Below are 18,406 nucleotides of genomic sequence, written 5' to 3'. Positions count from 1 at the left end.
GAATTTCAAAGCCTTCATTCTTCCTGCTTATGTTTTCTGTAATTTTAAATGTTATTAACCTTGCAAACTATTTCTGAAGATTTATTTTTCATGACAACTGAAAGATGCATTACTATTCAAGTTTTGGTGAAAACAACAGGAGCTGAATGATCAAAACAATGAAATGCAAATTAGAAAGCAAATATGACACAGTTTTAATAGACAGTGTAAACGTGACATATATCTAAAATATCCCTAAAATTAGTCAGTATGAACAATTTTGTGAAACTCTCTAGAACAGTGTTTCTCAACCTTGGTAACTCTGGATTTTAACTCCCAGAATTCTCATGGCTGACTGGGGAATTCTGGGAGTTGAAGTCCACACATCTTAAAATTGCCAAGGATAAGAAACACTGTTCTAGAAGAATGATTTCACATTTTCTGTTGAAAGATTGTTCTATTATCACATTTTTCTTTGAAGAAAGAATATTCCTTTCATCTAAATGTACACTACTAAAACTGAAATAGAATCCCAATGTATATCTCACCTTCAGTAAATGTGGTGGCTTTTTGAGATTGGTCAGTGAAGACTGGAAAGTGGATAGAAACTTAGGGTGAACCCCACATACCATCTGTTCTCCTTGTCTTTTGTTTCCCTGTTACCTCCATTCACATCTATTCCAGAAAATATTTCAGATAACCAACATAGATTTTTTTTTTAAAGGTGGGGATGGCAAGGAGAGAAAAAGAGAGTCTTATCTCACAGAAAACAATTTTCATTTTTTCTTAATTTAATTTTAAGAATTTAAAGCTTAATTTCAATGTTAAATTGCCTGCTTATCTATGTATTATTTGGTAGTCTTGAAACAGCTTTTTTAAATAAATAAATAAAAGTACTGCTGCTTTTTGAAGTGATAATAATTGAGCTATAGTTTAATTGCTCTCTAATCATCTTTCAAGTACACTTTGCATCTAAGATCAAGTTTACCTGATCAGATATCCTTTGTCATGTACCTTTAGTCTGTCCTTAAGAAAACTTCTTGGTATAAAAAAAAATGCTCAACTTCTTCGAATATTGAGTGTTTCATTAAAAGTAATAGGGATATTTTGATTAATTTACCAAAAATCTTGAAAAAATATCCTAAGCATATATAAATAGGAAAATGCTTGCTGTTTTAATCATTTTCCTCTGGTCTCTTTTGCAATTGAGGAAATGATGAAAATTCTGGACAGCATCAGTCAATGTTTTTTTCCCCCCCAGCAGGCCAGCTGTTTGATAGTTCTAATTAAAGTAGTTATAATTAAAATACAGGTAATCTTGAACTTACAACCATTCATTTAGTGACTGTTCAGTTACCACAGCACTGAAAAAAGTGACTTATGACTATATTTCAAACTTATGATTGTTGCAGCATCCTTATCATCATTGGATCAGAATTCAGACGCTTGGCAACCAGCATGTATTTATGACGATTGCTGTATCACGGCATCATGTGGTCATTTTTTGTGATCTTCTGACAAACAAAATCAATGGAGAATCCAGATTTACTTAACAACCATGTTGTTAACTGAACAACTGCAGCGATTCCCTTAACAACTGTGGCAAGATAGGTTATAAAATTGGGCAAAACTCACTTAACAATTGTCTGTCTTAGCAGTGGAAATTTTGGGATTGATTGTGGTAATTAGTTGAGGACTATCTGTGTTCCCTAGTATTTTTTTTTTTCAAATGGGCATCAATACTGGTTTAAAAGATTCAATCTGTGTTTTAATTTTTATATGTTTGATCTCTGAACACTTCTTTTAGAGTTCATCTAAACTCTACCATCCCTGGTAAGTTTTTGGTGGGGTGATTTAGTTTCAACAGAGTTAGAAGGATATAAAAGCATATCTTTGCTGCTTTACAAAACTGAAAGGTCTGCAGACTATGTTCCCTTAATCTATCATTACCATTCCTCGGTATTGGAAATGTTTTTTGAGAGTATTTGAGCCATTTGGGGAGGATGATATGTAACCTGATCTCACCTTGTTATTGTTGCTGTTTTAATAACTAACTAGTGTGTAGGGAGGGTAGGGGTAAACCACACTAAATCTGTATGAGTTGTGATCAGGGCTTTTTTTCTCATAGAACGTCCAGAACAAAGTTCCGGCACCTTTTTTGGATGAAACCTTGTAGGGTAGGCAAGGCAGGTTGTATGACACGTGTGAGTTCCGGCACCTTGTTTTTTAGAAAAAAAGCACTGGTTGTTATAGGTTCCCAGGTCTGCTGTTCAGAATGTGAAGAAAATAGTGAAGTGAGAGCTTTTCTTTTCATTGCAGTTGTGAAAATGTTCTGCTATAGATTGATGTCTATGGAGATTCTCAATAATCCAGGTCATGGTTGTCCTGAAGGTGTTTTTTCAAAAGGCAACTTGACTTTGTTTTCCTTGAAGATGTTTTGCTCCTCATCCAAGAAGCAGAACTGAAGAAGCTTCTTGGATGAGAAGTGAAATGTCTTTGGGACATAGATCTGTCAAGTATAAATGTTTAAACCATCATAAATGTTTCTCAGACCACTATACAAGGCTTCACAGTGCAAATGATATTATGGTCTAATTTGTTCTTTAGTGTAAGCATGCAATCAGTCTATCATGAACTGGATTCCGCCATTGTAGCTGTTGTCATGATTGAAATTTAGAGGGTTTTTTTTTTGAAGGACGGATGATGGAATGGGCATAGTCCCAAGTTCTGAAGACAAATTGGAAGCTGATGTTTGTTATCTCATCTTCTTTATAGCTTACTTGCAGAGCAAGCTATCAGTAGATATCTCGGTTCTGTTTGGGAATGCTGCCAAAAGTTGCAAGGAGATGCAAGTATAAGCCCAAGTAAAAAGGACACACAAACATAATGGAACCAGCATCACTTTCTAAATAGTAGAAAGAGTAGGAAGGAAGAAAACAGAATATTTCTGTGGGTGTTTGTATGTGACAGTGACAGAAACAGGAGAAGCTTGAGAGCCATGAGTGTAAAAAAAAAAAAACCGAGAAACAAAATCGGTTAAGTAAAAATGCCCACTTTTAAAAAAAGTACAGTGATTGCCTGGCATTAAGATGTAATGTGGTTGGTGTAGTTGAGTGTTATGATATGTAGATTCAGTTGAACTGTTGGATAAAATGGATTTTGGAGATTTTATTAAATGAGTAAAATCAATATATATTCACATACAGCACAAATTAAAGTTAATGGTATATTCACTGTACCTTGTAAGATACATAAGGGGACAAGATAAGGTTTTCTCCTTTCTCCATTGCTGTTTATTTTGGTTATGAAAGTTCTTAATGGATATATAAGACAAGATGAGAGAATAACTGTGATGAAGGTGAAAAGTAGATAAACTAAGGACATTTGCAGATGGCTTGTTTTTAATAGTGAAAAAAATTGAAGGAATTTGGTATAGTACTAGCTGGGTTTAAAATTAATAGAGAGAAAATTAAAATGTTAAAAATATGAACATGGCAGCTTAAAAAGACCTGATTGGAAAACTGGTTTTCAGATTGAGAAAAAAGTAAAATATCTGGGTAGTACTGTGTCTAACATGAATTGTATGTTATTTCAGAATAATTATATTAAAGTATGGAGTGAAATTAAGAAGTATTAAGATGGGAAAAGTCGCACTTATTGTTGAAAGAATTTCTATGGTAAAAATGAATGTATTACTTAGAATGGTGCTTCTGTTTCGAACAATATCAGTTTTGAAAAATCATGCACTTTTTAAACAGTGGCAAAAAGATTTATCTAAATTTGTATAATTGGGTAAGAAACTAAGGATTAAATATAAACTCCTGTATGGTGCAAAAAACGGGTGGGCAAGGAGGTAAGACTACCAGACTTATAATTTTATGTGCATTTAAAAATTTATTATGTGAAAGTGCCATATTGAGAATATGGAATAAATACAAGAATGGGTTATGCCTGAACATATCTTTATTGACCTCAGCACAGGAAACATTTTACAGAAGAGAAACAGCATATAGAGGTCATATCAATAAGTCATACCAATTAATAAGTCATATCAAGACTTATTAATACAAGAGAAAAATAAGATAAAGTCAAGAGAACAATTAACTGCAGAAGTACATAAAAAATGGCTGGAAGAAATATTAATGATAGAGGTAGAGCTAAAACCAGAACTCTTCCTACTAGACATAACTACGCAGAAATACGACAAAGGAATACTTTACTTGATGCTACATATTCTCACGGCTGCTAGATTGGCATATGCACAAAACTGGAGGAATAAAGAAATTCCAAAAGAAGAAGGGATTTTATATAAAAGTCTATCGTGTGCTGATTTGGATAGGCTCACAATGGAAATGAAGGACAAGACAGAGTCAGATTACTTTGAAATCTGGGACAAATTCTATTGTTGGTGTGAATCAAGGAGAACTGTTTGGGTTTTAAGTTAGTGTTAAGATAGAGATATATAAAACTGTATGTTAGTATATAGAGAAACAAATTAGGGTCTGTATTATATAGAAAAATATGTATATAGAGAGATTAAGAATTATATGTATGATGAGGAACAAATTGTTAGGAATATATACACTGGAATGTTACGTTATGTCCATCTTTGTTTTAACTGTTTTATAAATAAAAAACTTTAAAAATTTTAAAAAAATAATTTCAATAGTTTATAAGAAACAGTTAAAATAAAGTTATAATATGGATAAAAATAATGGAATTGAAACCCTATGAAACTTAAAATTGAATTGTATACAAATAATGAATGTGTAAATATAAAGTATAAACTTTTGTGAAGATTTGAAACAGAAGAGCAGGTTAAAGACTACAGGACAAAATGGGCTATTAACATACAGATAGACTTAGGAGAGAATGTAGGTAATTGCTATTAAATTTATCTTGTGTCATAATTTAGAGAATATTTTTCAAAATCATGCATCAACGGTATCATGACATCAGAGAAAATATCAAAAATTTACAAAGATATTTCAAACCAGAGTTGAAATTGTGAAAAGTATTTACAATGCATCATGGACTTGTGAGAAAATTAAGAAATCTTTGGCTACGAATTCACACAGTGATGTAAAGCACCTTAAAGGTTAATACTGCAAAGAAACCAGAATTCTTTTTATTGGGACTTATTGACAATGAATTAGAAAAAACTCACAGTAGATTTATTTTCTTACTAGTTGAAGAATAATGAAATTCCCACAGTAGAAAAATGGATTGTGAAAATGTCAAAATTTGCAGAAATAGCAAAACAATGTGGAAGCTGGCAGTAAAATCTCAGGTTGTACTTACATATTTTCTTGCTTAACAACTATGTTGCTTAGTGACAGAATTGCTAGTCCCATTTGTGATCATTAAGCGAAGACTAATGGCTCCCACAAAGAGGATTATAGCCTTGAAATTGATTAGGCCAGATTACTTGTTCTAAGTTTCTGTTTCACTTTCATCTTGTGAGAGGTCAGCCCCCTCCCGAGAAGGAAATATTAAAGAGGCAGAAAAGCATGCCCAGTTTTCTTAATAGGCCCAAGTCTCCCTCCCCCAAGCAGAAACCAGCTCTGTAGAAATGCGGATATAAATAATCCAGGAAGGTTGGAGGCCCCCAGCTAGAAGCTTAGGAAGACAAAGACACCTAAAATCTACATACCCCACCCAAACTCTAAAACAGAACATAATAGGATTAACCCACAGATGCCAAAGGGCACACTCAGACTCAGGTCAAAGTTCACACCACAGGAACAACTCCAAACAAAAGGCTCCAGAGGGTATAAAAACCCACTCCCTACATGTGCGCTCTCTCTTTCCTTCCAGAGCCATATTTCTGTCTGGCTCTCCTCTTCAATAAACTACAACCTTCTTTCTAAAGCAGTCACCATGTTGTTTATTCCCAGCTTGGACTGAACCATGTTGAAGACTTTCCCTTCAACAATCTGAAAAATTAAACTGAAGCATTGTGACTGCTTAAACCTGTTTATTCATTGTACAGTCACTTATATTATTTACAATAGTGCATTTTAGTAGTGACAGATATTTCCAGGATATTCTTAAAAATTAAATATGTGTTCGATGACTAATTGAAGTAGAAAATGATATTAACAGTAGACCATATAACAAGATCAACATAAATCTTATGCTTGCCTGTTGTTTTCTGGGTTTTCCCACTAATTATTTTGTACCCCCCAAAAAATCACAATTAAATTAAAACAAAGAACATGATCATATAAATATAGCTGGGAAATGAAAGACCATAGCGGCCCAAATTACTTAGAAGTTATTTCACAATAACATGTAATCATGACTAATTAATAGTATCCACTCCCTTCTCATTACCCAGGCTTATTAAAATACTTTTAATTAATCTGGTTGTCATATGATTCATACATTGTACAGAACAGCATTACAAAACAGGAAATAGATAAATAGCATAATATTAATGCCTGTTAAAAAAATTAATCTTGCACAAGAAAATTTGTTCCTATTATTCCCCAGAGTTATGGTGCCTGATACCTGATAAAGGAAGGCAGATTTGCATTGGCTGGATAACTGAGACCCGGATGGATAGATTAACCTGTTTTGTAACTTCCAGTATTATTTTATTATCAAATTATTTTGTGTGTGGAAAACTAATTTTCCTGATTGGTTACTTCTTTATTATTTGTCTTTGCAAATATTGATGTGTTTCCTAAAATATGAACTTTAAGGTTCCTTCTGCAATATTTTCCATAAGTTTAATGTTGAACATTAATTTTTAGGATTTTTGTTGCTACCAAACATAACAGAAATAAATAAAAATTAAGAAATAATCCCATTTTTATTGTTTTAGAAATATTTATCTTTTAGGATTTCAATATTTTAACGCTTCAGTATAAGATGGGTGGCAAAAAAATTAATAAACAAACAAAAAATAAATAGACTACATCTGTCACATTCTGAATTTTAACTAGCACCCCTTGGTTTCCTTTGTGGCTTTTTTCTAGTTCATGAACAAATTAGGAGAATAGTAGTGCTGTTTTATTTTGTATTGACTAGACTCTAGCTTGAATATTGTATTCACTTCTGGGCACTGCATTTCATGAACAAACAGAATACATTTAGGGAAGATAATGAGGATGATCAATGAACTGGAATCTTAGTTCTAAACAAGTCTAAAGGTAATATGTAGCCTTCTTTTCCTGGTTTCATAGTATAGGATTTAAGTTAGAGACTTAAACTTCAACAGAATATTAAAATACATTTCCTGCCACTAAAAACAGTTTGCTAGTGGAGCCAATTATGCAGAGTAGTGGCAGGTTTTTCTCTGGATGCGGGCTCAAGTGGAAACTGTCCAGCTGGGTTAAAACAATATATACTCTTCATGAATGAATAAACAATCAATGCATGATACAGTATGTTCTTTCATTCAAGATCACATTATGATATCTGGATCTTATTTCTCTTCCCTATGCCATAATAACATGTAAAAATATTAAATCAAAATGAGAGAATCCTAGGTTAACCTCAAGACATATATGTCAGTGCCACCTGAATATTAATCTGAAATCATATCAACAATGTGAAATAGTTTGAAACAATTGCCTCCATAGACAAACAGACAAAGTAAAGAAAAATGCCTTGGGATGAGTCTTTAGAAGAATTCAAACAACAGAGAAAAACCGCCAATCTTTCAGATTTCTTCAAAAATCTTAGAGCATATAGGAACTCTATTAATTTTGATACTATATCAGAAGAATAATTTGGGGTTCCAACTCAAACCAGGGTTTCACAAGAATAAATGAAAAAGAGATCCATACAGCTGTCAGGAAAGAAGAAATATTTATCCCTAAAAGCAAACAGTTTGCCTTTAGTGGCAGCTGCAGAGAAATGAGTTACAACAGCAGATGTTTATAGGGGAGCTTGTCCTGCTGTAGAAGCGTCTACGTGCTGATTCTAGGGTGACACTTGAGGTGTTTGTGTGTGTGTGTGTATGTGTGTATGTGGTGTGTGTGTGTGTCTCTGTGTGTATAGGTATGCTTATTCTTGTGAATAGGCAGTTCTGCTGGGAGACCTAATTTAATTAACGCTGTGTTTACAAACCTTATCCTTGATATGTGGATTAGGTCTAGGTAACCTATTTGGGGATTTGAGGAAGTTTGAATAAAAGATCCCTCCCCCTCCTCCATTTGCTATTTGTACTTGGTTAATTTAATTTCAGCTTGACTGTCAGTTATCTAGTGGAGATGCAGATTCACAGACCATTGTGGATTCTGTTAATTTTTAAAGGAAGATGAAAACAGTATAAAGAATAAAATATATTTTGATATAAAACTTCTCACAACTATATCTAAAAATTTGGCAAACAACATTGATAGTTGTCAATAGCACATAAAATTTCAGCTTAGATTGTCTATTTTATGTTCCGTTGCAGCCATTTTGAAATGTCCTTCAATTGCTTAATAAAACAGATCAGTGACTCCAAAATTGAATTAATAAGATAATAGAGTTCTTGATGAGTTCCACAAGGCATCTGGATGTGTGAAGAAATAATTCCATTTATAGTAACCCTGGGAGATAGATTAAAATACACATTTTAATCCAATTAAAGAAAAGAAGAATCATATCTTATGCAAGACATGCTCTAGAAATTCAGCCTGCACCACATCAATGTATCTTCATCCCCATTGAGATAAACACTGTTAAATCTAATTTATCTGATAAAGTGGTTAAAATCCAGTTAACATTCTAATAACTTATTTGTGACACATTTTTATAAATTAAAATTGCATAAGATGAATTGTCAAAGATATCATAGTTTCAGGTCTTTATGCCACAGTTGCTGTCTACATTTTAGCATCTGTATTTAACAAAGAAATTGGGTGATGATTTGCATAGGGAAATCTTTCCAGAAAAATCACAATTATAAAATGTTCATTAAAAGGAGAAAAAATGTTATTCAAAAAGGCATCGTTATATAATTCCAAGAGTCTGGGAGTGAAAAAAAAATAGATATCTAAATCTATGGAAAACCCTTCAGTGTGCAATGCTTTACTCTGGAGGTTCTTCTGGATTCATGACTTCAGTCATGCTTAGGAGGGCCTTTGCACAATTTTGCATTGGGTGGAAGCTGTAGCCATTCCTACATCAGGAAGCCCTTTGTTCAGGTCACTCCTGCCTTGGTCAGCTCCATATGGATTTCTGTAATGAGCTCTACATGGGATTGCATTTGAAGAACACCCACAAGCTTCAGCTGTGCAAAATATGATGGCAGTTATGTAGTTATGTCCAGTGGTGGGATTCAGTCAGTTCGCACCACTTTGACAGTAGCTAATTTTTTGTTGCCCAAACCCAGAATGGACTTCCAGAAGCGGCATCTACACAGAGAACCGGTTGTTCCCATATTTGAATCCCACCACTAGTTATGTCTCTATTTAGATCAAAACCAGTTACACCTCTGCTCCATGAGCTGCATTTGTCTCCCAGTTTGCTTCCAGGTTCAGTTCGAGTTGTGGTAATCACCTCAAAACTCCTACATGGCATGGGGCTTAGGATATTTGAGGGACCACTCTTCCCAATCACATCTACGTTTATTACTGTCTTTTGCATAATCTAATTACATTTGAAATGTTTCTTATTGCTATTTTTACATTGCTTGGAATGGGACTTAACCTTAAAATGAAAAAAAAAAGTATAATGGATTTTTTTTCTTTTGCAATTGATTTATACACCCATTGTCTACCTTTATTTTATATGCAGTGGTTTTGGCAGGTCTTTGAAACATAGAATATAGTGCTCTTAGTATGGATTGGGAATAAAAACATACATAGCCCAGTATATATGCACTGTGTATGCCATATTGAGAAAGGCAGCTTGGATATGTAAGGTTGATTCATTATTTATTTTATGGTGCACAAAAAGAATGTGGATCACTGATGTATAATGGATTAATCTATATACTGATTTAAATGATCTAATTTAACAGCCTCACACACTGACCTTGTCAGTGAGTAAACCTTCTGCAGCAAAAATGAAGAAAGCTGTGATCTTTGTTGCTATTTTATTTTTTTCAGTATGTCCCTCCTGATCTTTGCATCTGTAATTTTGTACTGGAACAGTCTTTATCTGTCAGAGCCCTCCAGGAAATGCTTGCCCATACAAGAGACAATTCCAGGGAAGGGGTAAGTACAATTGTTTTCCTTTGGTAATGTGAGATTTCATTCTTACAAAACCCAATTTTTTACTTTCCTCCATGGACCCAGAAGCCTTTCAGAAAAAAGACTATTAACAACAAGTTTTATAATCTTTTCAATATTTCCCTTTGTTTAGAAATCTTCCAATCTCTCAAGTTTTCTAAATTTCAACTTGGCTTAAATTTCAGTACAAGTGCATTTAATTTGCTATGCAGTTATAAAACATACAGTACAATAAAAGCTCTGTTCATTTCTTCAGATCTCAATCATTACCAGAATGCAAATGGCTATTGCAAGGTAAAGCATATTCTTGGAGTTATAGCTATCCTTTGACAACCCAAGATGTTTTGAGGTCTAGTAACTTTGAATGTAGGTCATTTGCAGAGTAGCATTACTTTTCTGTCAAAGTCATTGGAGCAGAATAAGGTGATAAATTTATTTTTGTAATACTTTGCACTCAAATAAGAAGTTTTGAATTATATTTTGTGTCATTCCCCACCTGCTTTAAAATATAATTGCATAAACTGCAACTAAGTATTTGAAGAGATACTCAATCTCAAGCCAATACATTTATTTATTTGTATCCCACCTTTTTATTTTTACAAATAACTCAAGGTGGCAAACACATTCAACACACTTTCCTCTTCCTATTTTCCCCACAACAACAATAGCAACAGGTGATCTGGGTTGGGCTGAGAGAGTGACTGGCCCAAAGTCACCCAGATGGTTTGCATGTTTAAGGTGGGACTTGAACTCATGGTCTCCTGCCTGTCTCCTGTCTCCTCTCTTTCTAGTTTAGTGCCTTAATCACTAGATCAAACTGGTTCTCTAAAATACATGAACTTAATGGGAGCTAAAGGCTTATTTCATATATGAAGGTAATGATATGGATGATAAACATTGCAACAGAGATTTCATGTAATTGCTTAAATGATTGGTACCTTTCAATGACTGTGAGTTTCAGATAGAAAAATCCTCCAATCTCAAATCTGATTATCCATGCAGGAACTCCTTGAGTGTGAAATTAGCCAGTGTAAAAGCAGAATAAGACGTCTATGTGAAGAAAGACTAGTAATTATGATCTTAGGGAAATGAACGGTATGTGCTTCCATCCAGGGCAAATGGTTTGAAAGAAAAGCCAATTTTTAATTTTTTTTCTGAGAAATTCAGCACCAGTTCAAAACAACTCAACAGAAACAGAACTATGACTAAGCTGCTCTGGTTACTTTTAGAGTAATTATAGAATCAAAATAAAGAAAAGCCAATGCATTTCCCACTGAGATTGTCAACCCCTGAATCATGGTAACATTGTTCAGTCTTGTTGAGACTTCAGAATTTTGAGGTAGAAGGGGTGATGTGGAAAAAAAGAAATTATGTTTGATCACTAGTTGATCCTGTTGCTGGTCTTCGTTTAGCTTACCTTAGGAATAAACCTTTCATAGCTTTTTACTTCCAATCCATCATTTGAACCCTGAATAGGTTAAAATCTCTTCCAAGTCTTGTTTCTCCTGCTGTAGTTCCATATATTTACAAACATTTTCCACGCTGCACAACTTTTGCTAGCCAGCCAGCCAACTACTTTCATTACTCATCCTCCAGCCTCCTCTCTTGTTTCTCTACCTTCCCTCAGTGCCTACTTTCATTTTACTCCCTCTATTTCTCTTTCTTCTGGTTTTCTTTCCCTAATTTTATTTTCCCTCCAAGTCTCCTAAATCTCATTTCAATCTGCCTCCCATGCTTACTGTCTAATTCTGTTTTTCTGAAGCAGGCCTTGCCTCTAAAACAAGCACTCACCTCAAGCCCTTTCATCATGTTAAAATAAAGCTTTACTGAAAGCTCAATGGGACAACTCTTGCGGTTGATATATTGCTCCACAGTCACACTTAACTTTCTATAATCTGATGTCTGTTTTATTCATTTTTTAAAAATCAATTTATTACCTGTGAAAAAATATTTTGTGTATTTACACAGCAAACAAATCTTGATCAAAACTGGAATCTGAGGGTCAGAATACATTGAAACTTAAATAACTCTCCTCATTTCTGTGTAAATAGCCAAATTCTCTAATCTCTGTGTTTGAACAGTTAGTCTATGGGATCTTTGGTGCTCTCTGGCTCTCTCTGCAGTTTTCTTGCATACTTTTCTTTACCAAACTTGGTAATGGCTTCTAGCTCAGAGAGCATCAAGAACCCCTTAGTTCAGGACTTCCAGTTTGCCATTGTGGCTGCTGCAGCCATTGAAAGGCAAGGTCCGTCTTCCGCGTTCAGTTTCATTCCACTGGGGGACCCTGGGAGGGTCGAAAGTCACCCTGTAGGGGCGATGAGCAAGGAGGGGACCCCCAATTGATTGCGAGAGGGTGGCAGCCCTTCCTCTTAATCCAGGGCATTTAAGTGGCATCGGCGACATCTTGTGGCGAAGCTTGTATTACAACTTGCTATTGCCTAAAGGAGACTTGGCTTGAAGCCCAGACTACAGATAAGACTCTTTTAACTTTGATAAACGCTGCCTGTGAGAAATTCAGCTGTAAAGAGAACTTCTACATGGCATGGCTGGCCTCCTTGAACTATGAATGTAAACCTTTATTGATTTTTAGAGATGTATATGGGGAATTGCCTTCCTACTTTTTTATCTGAGGAATATTGGTCATTATTTGAGATGATGAAATACCTTGGATTATAAAATCTTACTTGATAAATGACTTTTATTATAAAGACTACCTACAAACACATGAAATAGAGGTCCCATACCCAGCTATAAAATTATTTTCATCATCTGATTTCAAAGTCCTCAACTTAACACACAATTAAGAGAAGATGGATAAAGACCAGGAAAAGATTCCATGTTGAAAGCAATACATGAAACCATCCTTTCAGCTTGTGACGAAATAAGATGATACATAAAAGAACAAGATGTCAGCTCAGATATACAAACCCAAATTCTGACAACTAAAGAACCAACAACGCAGAAGGTAACAGAAGAAGTAGAACAATCAAATACTAAGACAGAGCACTCAACTGACCAACAAATACAGTCAATGGAATATCCTGACACTGAACATGGAAAAGACTTTCTGTATAAATCAGAAGAAATTTGAGGAGCAAGAAGAAGAACAGACTGAATGGAAGATAAACATACCAGGATAATTATGGGGATTTGGAATAATAGGGAGATGATTTAAGGAATACAAATGGGCTAGCCCTTCCAAAAAAATGGCAACTAAATGATCTCACTTATTCCAAACAATATATATATAATAATAAAGGGAGATCTATTTGATGATTTAAAAGCATTTACATGAAAGGCTAGTTGGCAAAGAAAGAAAGGCAGAATAAGGCTGAAGAAAATTGGGATTTTGATTTATCAGAGAGGATTTCATATTACTAATTAGAGGGTCAAAGGGAGAAGTTGAAATAAGGGAAATTTTGGTCATTAAATTTAAAACATTTAGAAATTAGTTGAAAATAAGGATGCTATTTGTTTAATACTTAAACACTGGACCCAAAAGGAAAAAAATATTATGAATATGATTGATTTATTAATTAACTCAGACAATATATATAAAATGGGCTTTGATTTATTAAAGGGGAAACTGTATTATTAATTAGATAATATAAGATGGGGGGAAATAGATAACTTTTAGGAAATAGAACAAGATTATACCCAAATAGATAAGATGTGTATTTTGAATATTAGATTTTGTTATGAATTGAGATAAAGAAAACCTTGGTTACCTAAAACCTGGAAATTATAAATATCAAATGTTAAATTTGAATATTGATGGGAAACTAAAAATTAGGAAAAACCAATAACAGGACATTGATTGAATGTAAAGATTGAATGTAAAAGTAATTAAGATATGAATAAGCTAAAATTTATTGATAAATGTAATAATGATGTTTTTATTTAGTTGATATAATAAGAACTGTATTAGCTTAAATATGAGATAGTAGATATTAAAGGAAAAAGAGAGAAAATATTTGAGGTTTTAGTTTGAGATTTGCACTAAAGATTTTTGTATGTTACTGAACCATTGATTAACCCAGCCACCATGTTGCTTTTTAAATACTTAAATGTAAAATTAGAAAATTAATAAAAATATTATTAAAAAAGAACTCCATAGTTCAACACTGAGCTATAAATATTCTCTTTTATAAGATAATTATTATTATCAATGGAAGCTGTTCTTTTTTTTCTCTCTGCAAAATTAGTTTGGTATTTCCATATTTGTATTTCCATACTTAATTGCAAAATAAATGTCAATGCATGTTCCTATAAACACAGCCTTAGGAAGTTAATTATTGCAGAAACACGGAAAGAAGGTATAATTGTACACATGATCTTTCCTGCAATGACATATCACAAAAGTTTTGTTGTTATAAGGCACCTAAAAGGCACCTGTCAAAATCAGTGTTAGAGAAAAGGGGAATTGTGATGGACAAAGCATGCATTGGAACATGAGAGTTCTGAAAAGCAAAAAAAAAAAAAATAGAGCACACAAATATAAATGCTGGCAGAATTATTCTTTATGAATAAATGATAAATTATTGCACACTTACTACATGATTACCCAAAAAAAGCAAAACAACAAAACAATAAAATACTCGAATGGGAATGTTCATGCTTTCCTGAGCTTTTTATTTTTTTTTAAAAAAAATCTGGTTTTTATCCATATCCCTAACCCTTTTTCTTTAAACATAATCTTAAGGTAGCTCTATTTTCAGTAAAGCCAACTTCTAATTTCCTTTTCTGAAAATTAATCCCAGGTTAAAAAGTTTATATACATTATATACATTACAGCATATAGAAATAAGATTGCTTACATGTATCCCATCATCTTGTGAAATGAATCATGTTTAAATAAATACAACTTTCCTTTCTCACTCTTCAATAGAACATGTCACAGAGGGCTGGCAGTTGTGGGCAATTTCCCTGGGTCAGTGATTTCGTACTTCTGAATGGGGCTTTGCTGTTTTTAGCTAGTAAATTCTGTTTCTGAAACAGCAGATGCATACTCACATATTTAGGAAAAGGAGGTCAAATGCAGAAGTTCTCATGCCAACACTAGGAGTTGAGAAAGAGGTTTTATGGCAAGCAGAAAAATTCTGAAAATTTATAATGCATGGGAGGTTATTTGGTTTTAACAACCTGCCTTCTCACACTGTCACTGGAATCTTGTGAAACAGGAATAAACACTGAATGGACACATGCACACAAACACATGGTTAAAAGAGAAATGCTAGTAATTTGTTTTCTAATTTGTAAGGGGAACTTTTTTTAGGAGTGGAATGAATGAAAAAGGAGGGAGAGGACAACACAGTTGTTCACCTTGAAAGGATAAGAAGCAAACACTGATTGACTGGCAGTGCTCTGGGTTTAGTTATTGATCAGAAGGAGCAAGCAATGATTGCCTGATAGTTCTCTTCAAGCTCAAGCTCCAAAAAGAGATAAAGAATGAATTAAAAGTGTTTTGACATCAGAATATATCTGGAAATAGTAAAACACCTCAGATTAATCTCTCATAAAATCTCATATAAAATTGAATTTAGAATGGATGAAACATTAGTTGTCTTCAAGAGTCTAGGGAAAAACCCCTGTGATTTTTAATAGGCAAGTGTTAGACAAAGGATTAATGGATGGGCCCTTTCCAATTGTAATTATGTAGTGAGAGGAGGAACTGCAATATCTATTATAGTTTATTTAATACCCATGCAGCTGTTGAGAGAATAACAGCTGCAGTTATTCAAATAATCAGGGGTGCAAAAAGGATTATAAATTAAATTTCATTTCTAATTGTAGGCAAGATCTGTGAAAAGTAGTAACTAAAGTTGCGGAAAGACTTTACAGTTTTATCCCATGTGAATCTACTTTGATATAAGCTCTGCTGAATTTAATAGAACTTATTCTGAGGATAGAACATAGAGGACTGCCCCTGAATATAATTTCTAGCAGTTAGTGAGATTATTTTTCTAACTCTTGTAGAAACAGAGAGAGCTTCTTATTTATTTTAGTTTTCAGATATCTTTTCAATAGTGAAAGGATAAATGCATTGTACTATTTTTTACCTTCAATAAGTAGAATAATGGGAAGTGTGATCTGAGCATTGTATCTCTTGCTGTTAGAACCTATGTTGCAATCAGCACTTTGAAATTGTTTTTACAGGTGTTATGTTATTACATATTGATTGATTCTATGATGTGTAGAAAGAAGGAATAAATACTCTTAAAATCAATAAAATGGTTTTTATGTTGAGAAGATTGGGACAATCCACCTCCAACAGAAACTGCCAGCTCCTGAACTGGGATGATAAACCATGAGATGAAAGCTGGCAACTAATCATCTCTTTGGCGTGAAAGTGAAAAGCTGTTGTATGTAGCAAACCATGCAATTGTTGCTTTGCCTAAAGAGCTTTGAACTTGATCCAATGCTCGAAGGAGGAATAAGCATGCATATGAATATCTCACTTACTGCAGTAAATATTAAGTCCTCATTAGCAAGCTGGACTTGTAACATCAGTTGTCAAATAAGAGTTTTGAGATTAACCAAAAGTATTTGATTAATGCTTTTCTTTTGTATTATATGGAGGGGGGGAACACCAAAGAACTCTCTGTGTATTGGAATGAAACAAGAAGCATGCCAGCTAAATTAATTATCTCAGTGGATGTTCTTGATGAAAGCACAACCAGCTAACTAATATGCTGACCATTTTCTTTGGTCTCCAAATATGATTATATAAAGTTACTGCAGTACTTTGGCAAGAATTTCTCTGCAGCTCAATTTTATGTTTAGCTTGCTATATGCTAGTTTATTTCTTAGAAACATGACCACACAAAGAGAATTCACATTTACTATCTTAGACAAAATCTCATTTTGCACATTTGTTTACACTTTACACAGCACTTTTTCATGATTTACCTATTTTAAGGTGACCAACCGTCCTCCTTTAGGGTGGACAGTCCTCCTTTTGTGAGTTCTGTCCTTCTTCGAAAAGTGTCCTCCTACATGTCCTCCTTTTCGATATTTGAAGACTAATCTGCAGGGCTTTTTTTTTCTCATAGAATGCTCAGAATGGCATTCCGGCACCTTTTTTTGATGGTTTTTTTTTTCAACTTTTGCATGAGCTGTGCTACTCCCCCTATTGGCTTTCGAAAGCCAATAGGAATTGTTGCTGAGCGCGCCAAAACACCCAGTCGGCAAACTTTGCACATGTAAGTTGTCTGCAGCAAAGGCGAATTGGTAGGAACTTTGCACCCCTCCCTGCTACCCAACTACACCATCTCCTAGTTAGTCCTGAGATACCTGGAGGAGGCTGGAGTGGCGATGCCACAGTGACTTTCTCTTGATCTTTGGCCCTGCTAGGGCAATAATGGCTGTGGGTGCAAGAGACAGGGGTGGCGGGGCTGTTGCAGGCGGGGGTGTGAGGGGCAGCGGTGGCCAGCTGCCCCCCGGGCTGTGGGAGCCGTGGGGCTTACTCTACATGGGGCTGCGCAGGGTGGGCAGTGGTGTTGGCATGGCAGCTGCAGGCGGGGTGTGTCGACAGCGGGCTGCCCCCCGGGGCCAGAGCCGGCACAGCTGGTGCTTTGGGAGCCGCGGGGCCCACTCTACACGGTGAGAGAGCAGTGCTGGCGGGGCGGCTGCAGGTGGGAGTGCGGCATGTAAGCAGAATTACAATATAAAATGTCATTACAAATGTTTTTTATTATGCATTTATCATATTATAGTGTATTCTGTATTATTGTTGCAATGAATAAAATGTTTCTTTTATTTACGATATTTTTTTCTTCAATTTATTTCTGTCCTCCTTTTCATTGTAAAAAAGTTGGTCACCTTATCTATTTTGCTAAAGCTCATTTTGCACATTTATTTACACTTTACACAGCTCTTTTTCATGATTTATCTATTTTGCTAAAGCAATGGGTTCTGATGGAGAATTATTTTATGGATGGTGCTTATTTCAGTTCAAAATTAACAAAATGTTCAGTTCAGCTGACTTTCTTCCAGAAAACTGAGTAGACGTTTGTATTTCACTATTGCTTATGGTAATACTTTCCTAAATACTTTCAAAAATGTTTTTATTTATTTATATTGATTTAAAGAATGCCCAACTGGGCACTTTACATAATTAAAAAGGCAGAAAAATAAAATAGAAATAGATGATATGCATCCCGAAAAATCAAATAACAATAAAACAAATCTTACCTACCATCCTGTCCCAAGGCTTAGAAAATGGCCAGATTGTTAATTTTTTTTTAATTTATTAA

The 18,406-nt window shown here is 34.4% G+C and overlaps 1 protein-coding gene across 21 annotated transcripts in view; it reads left to right on the top strand.

Moving 5' to 3' along the window:
- The window catches only part of RYR3 (ryanodine receptor 3), a 301,080-nt gene that overhangs the window by 57,369 nt on the left and 225,305 nt on the right, over window positions 1–18,406 (top strand). For all 21 annotated transcript variants that reach the window (XR_005556461.1, XM_039341606.1, XM_039341605.1 and 18 more), the window contains exon 3: window positions 10,029–10,136. Coding sequence is in view for 20 of the 21 variants with exons in the window: in XM_039341606.1 (XP_039197540.1) it covers window positions 10,029–10,136 (108 nt within the window). In the remaining variant the exon portion in view is untranslated. The remainder of the gene's footprint in view (window positions 1–10,028; window positions 10,137–18,406) is intronic.

Source organism: Crotalus tigris, unplaced genomic scaffold, assembly GCF_016545835.1.
Source record: "Crotalus tigris isolate CLP2741 ecotype Arizona unplaced genomic scaffold, ASM1654583v1 scf7180000017771.5222438, whole genome shotgun sequence".
NCBI lineage: Eukaryota > Metazoa > Chordata > Lepidosauria > Squamata > Viperidae > Crotalus > Crotalus tigris.
The sequence above is the reverse complement of the archived record's forward strand: the minus strand, read 5'-3'. Positions and strand labels throughout refer to the sequence as shown.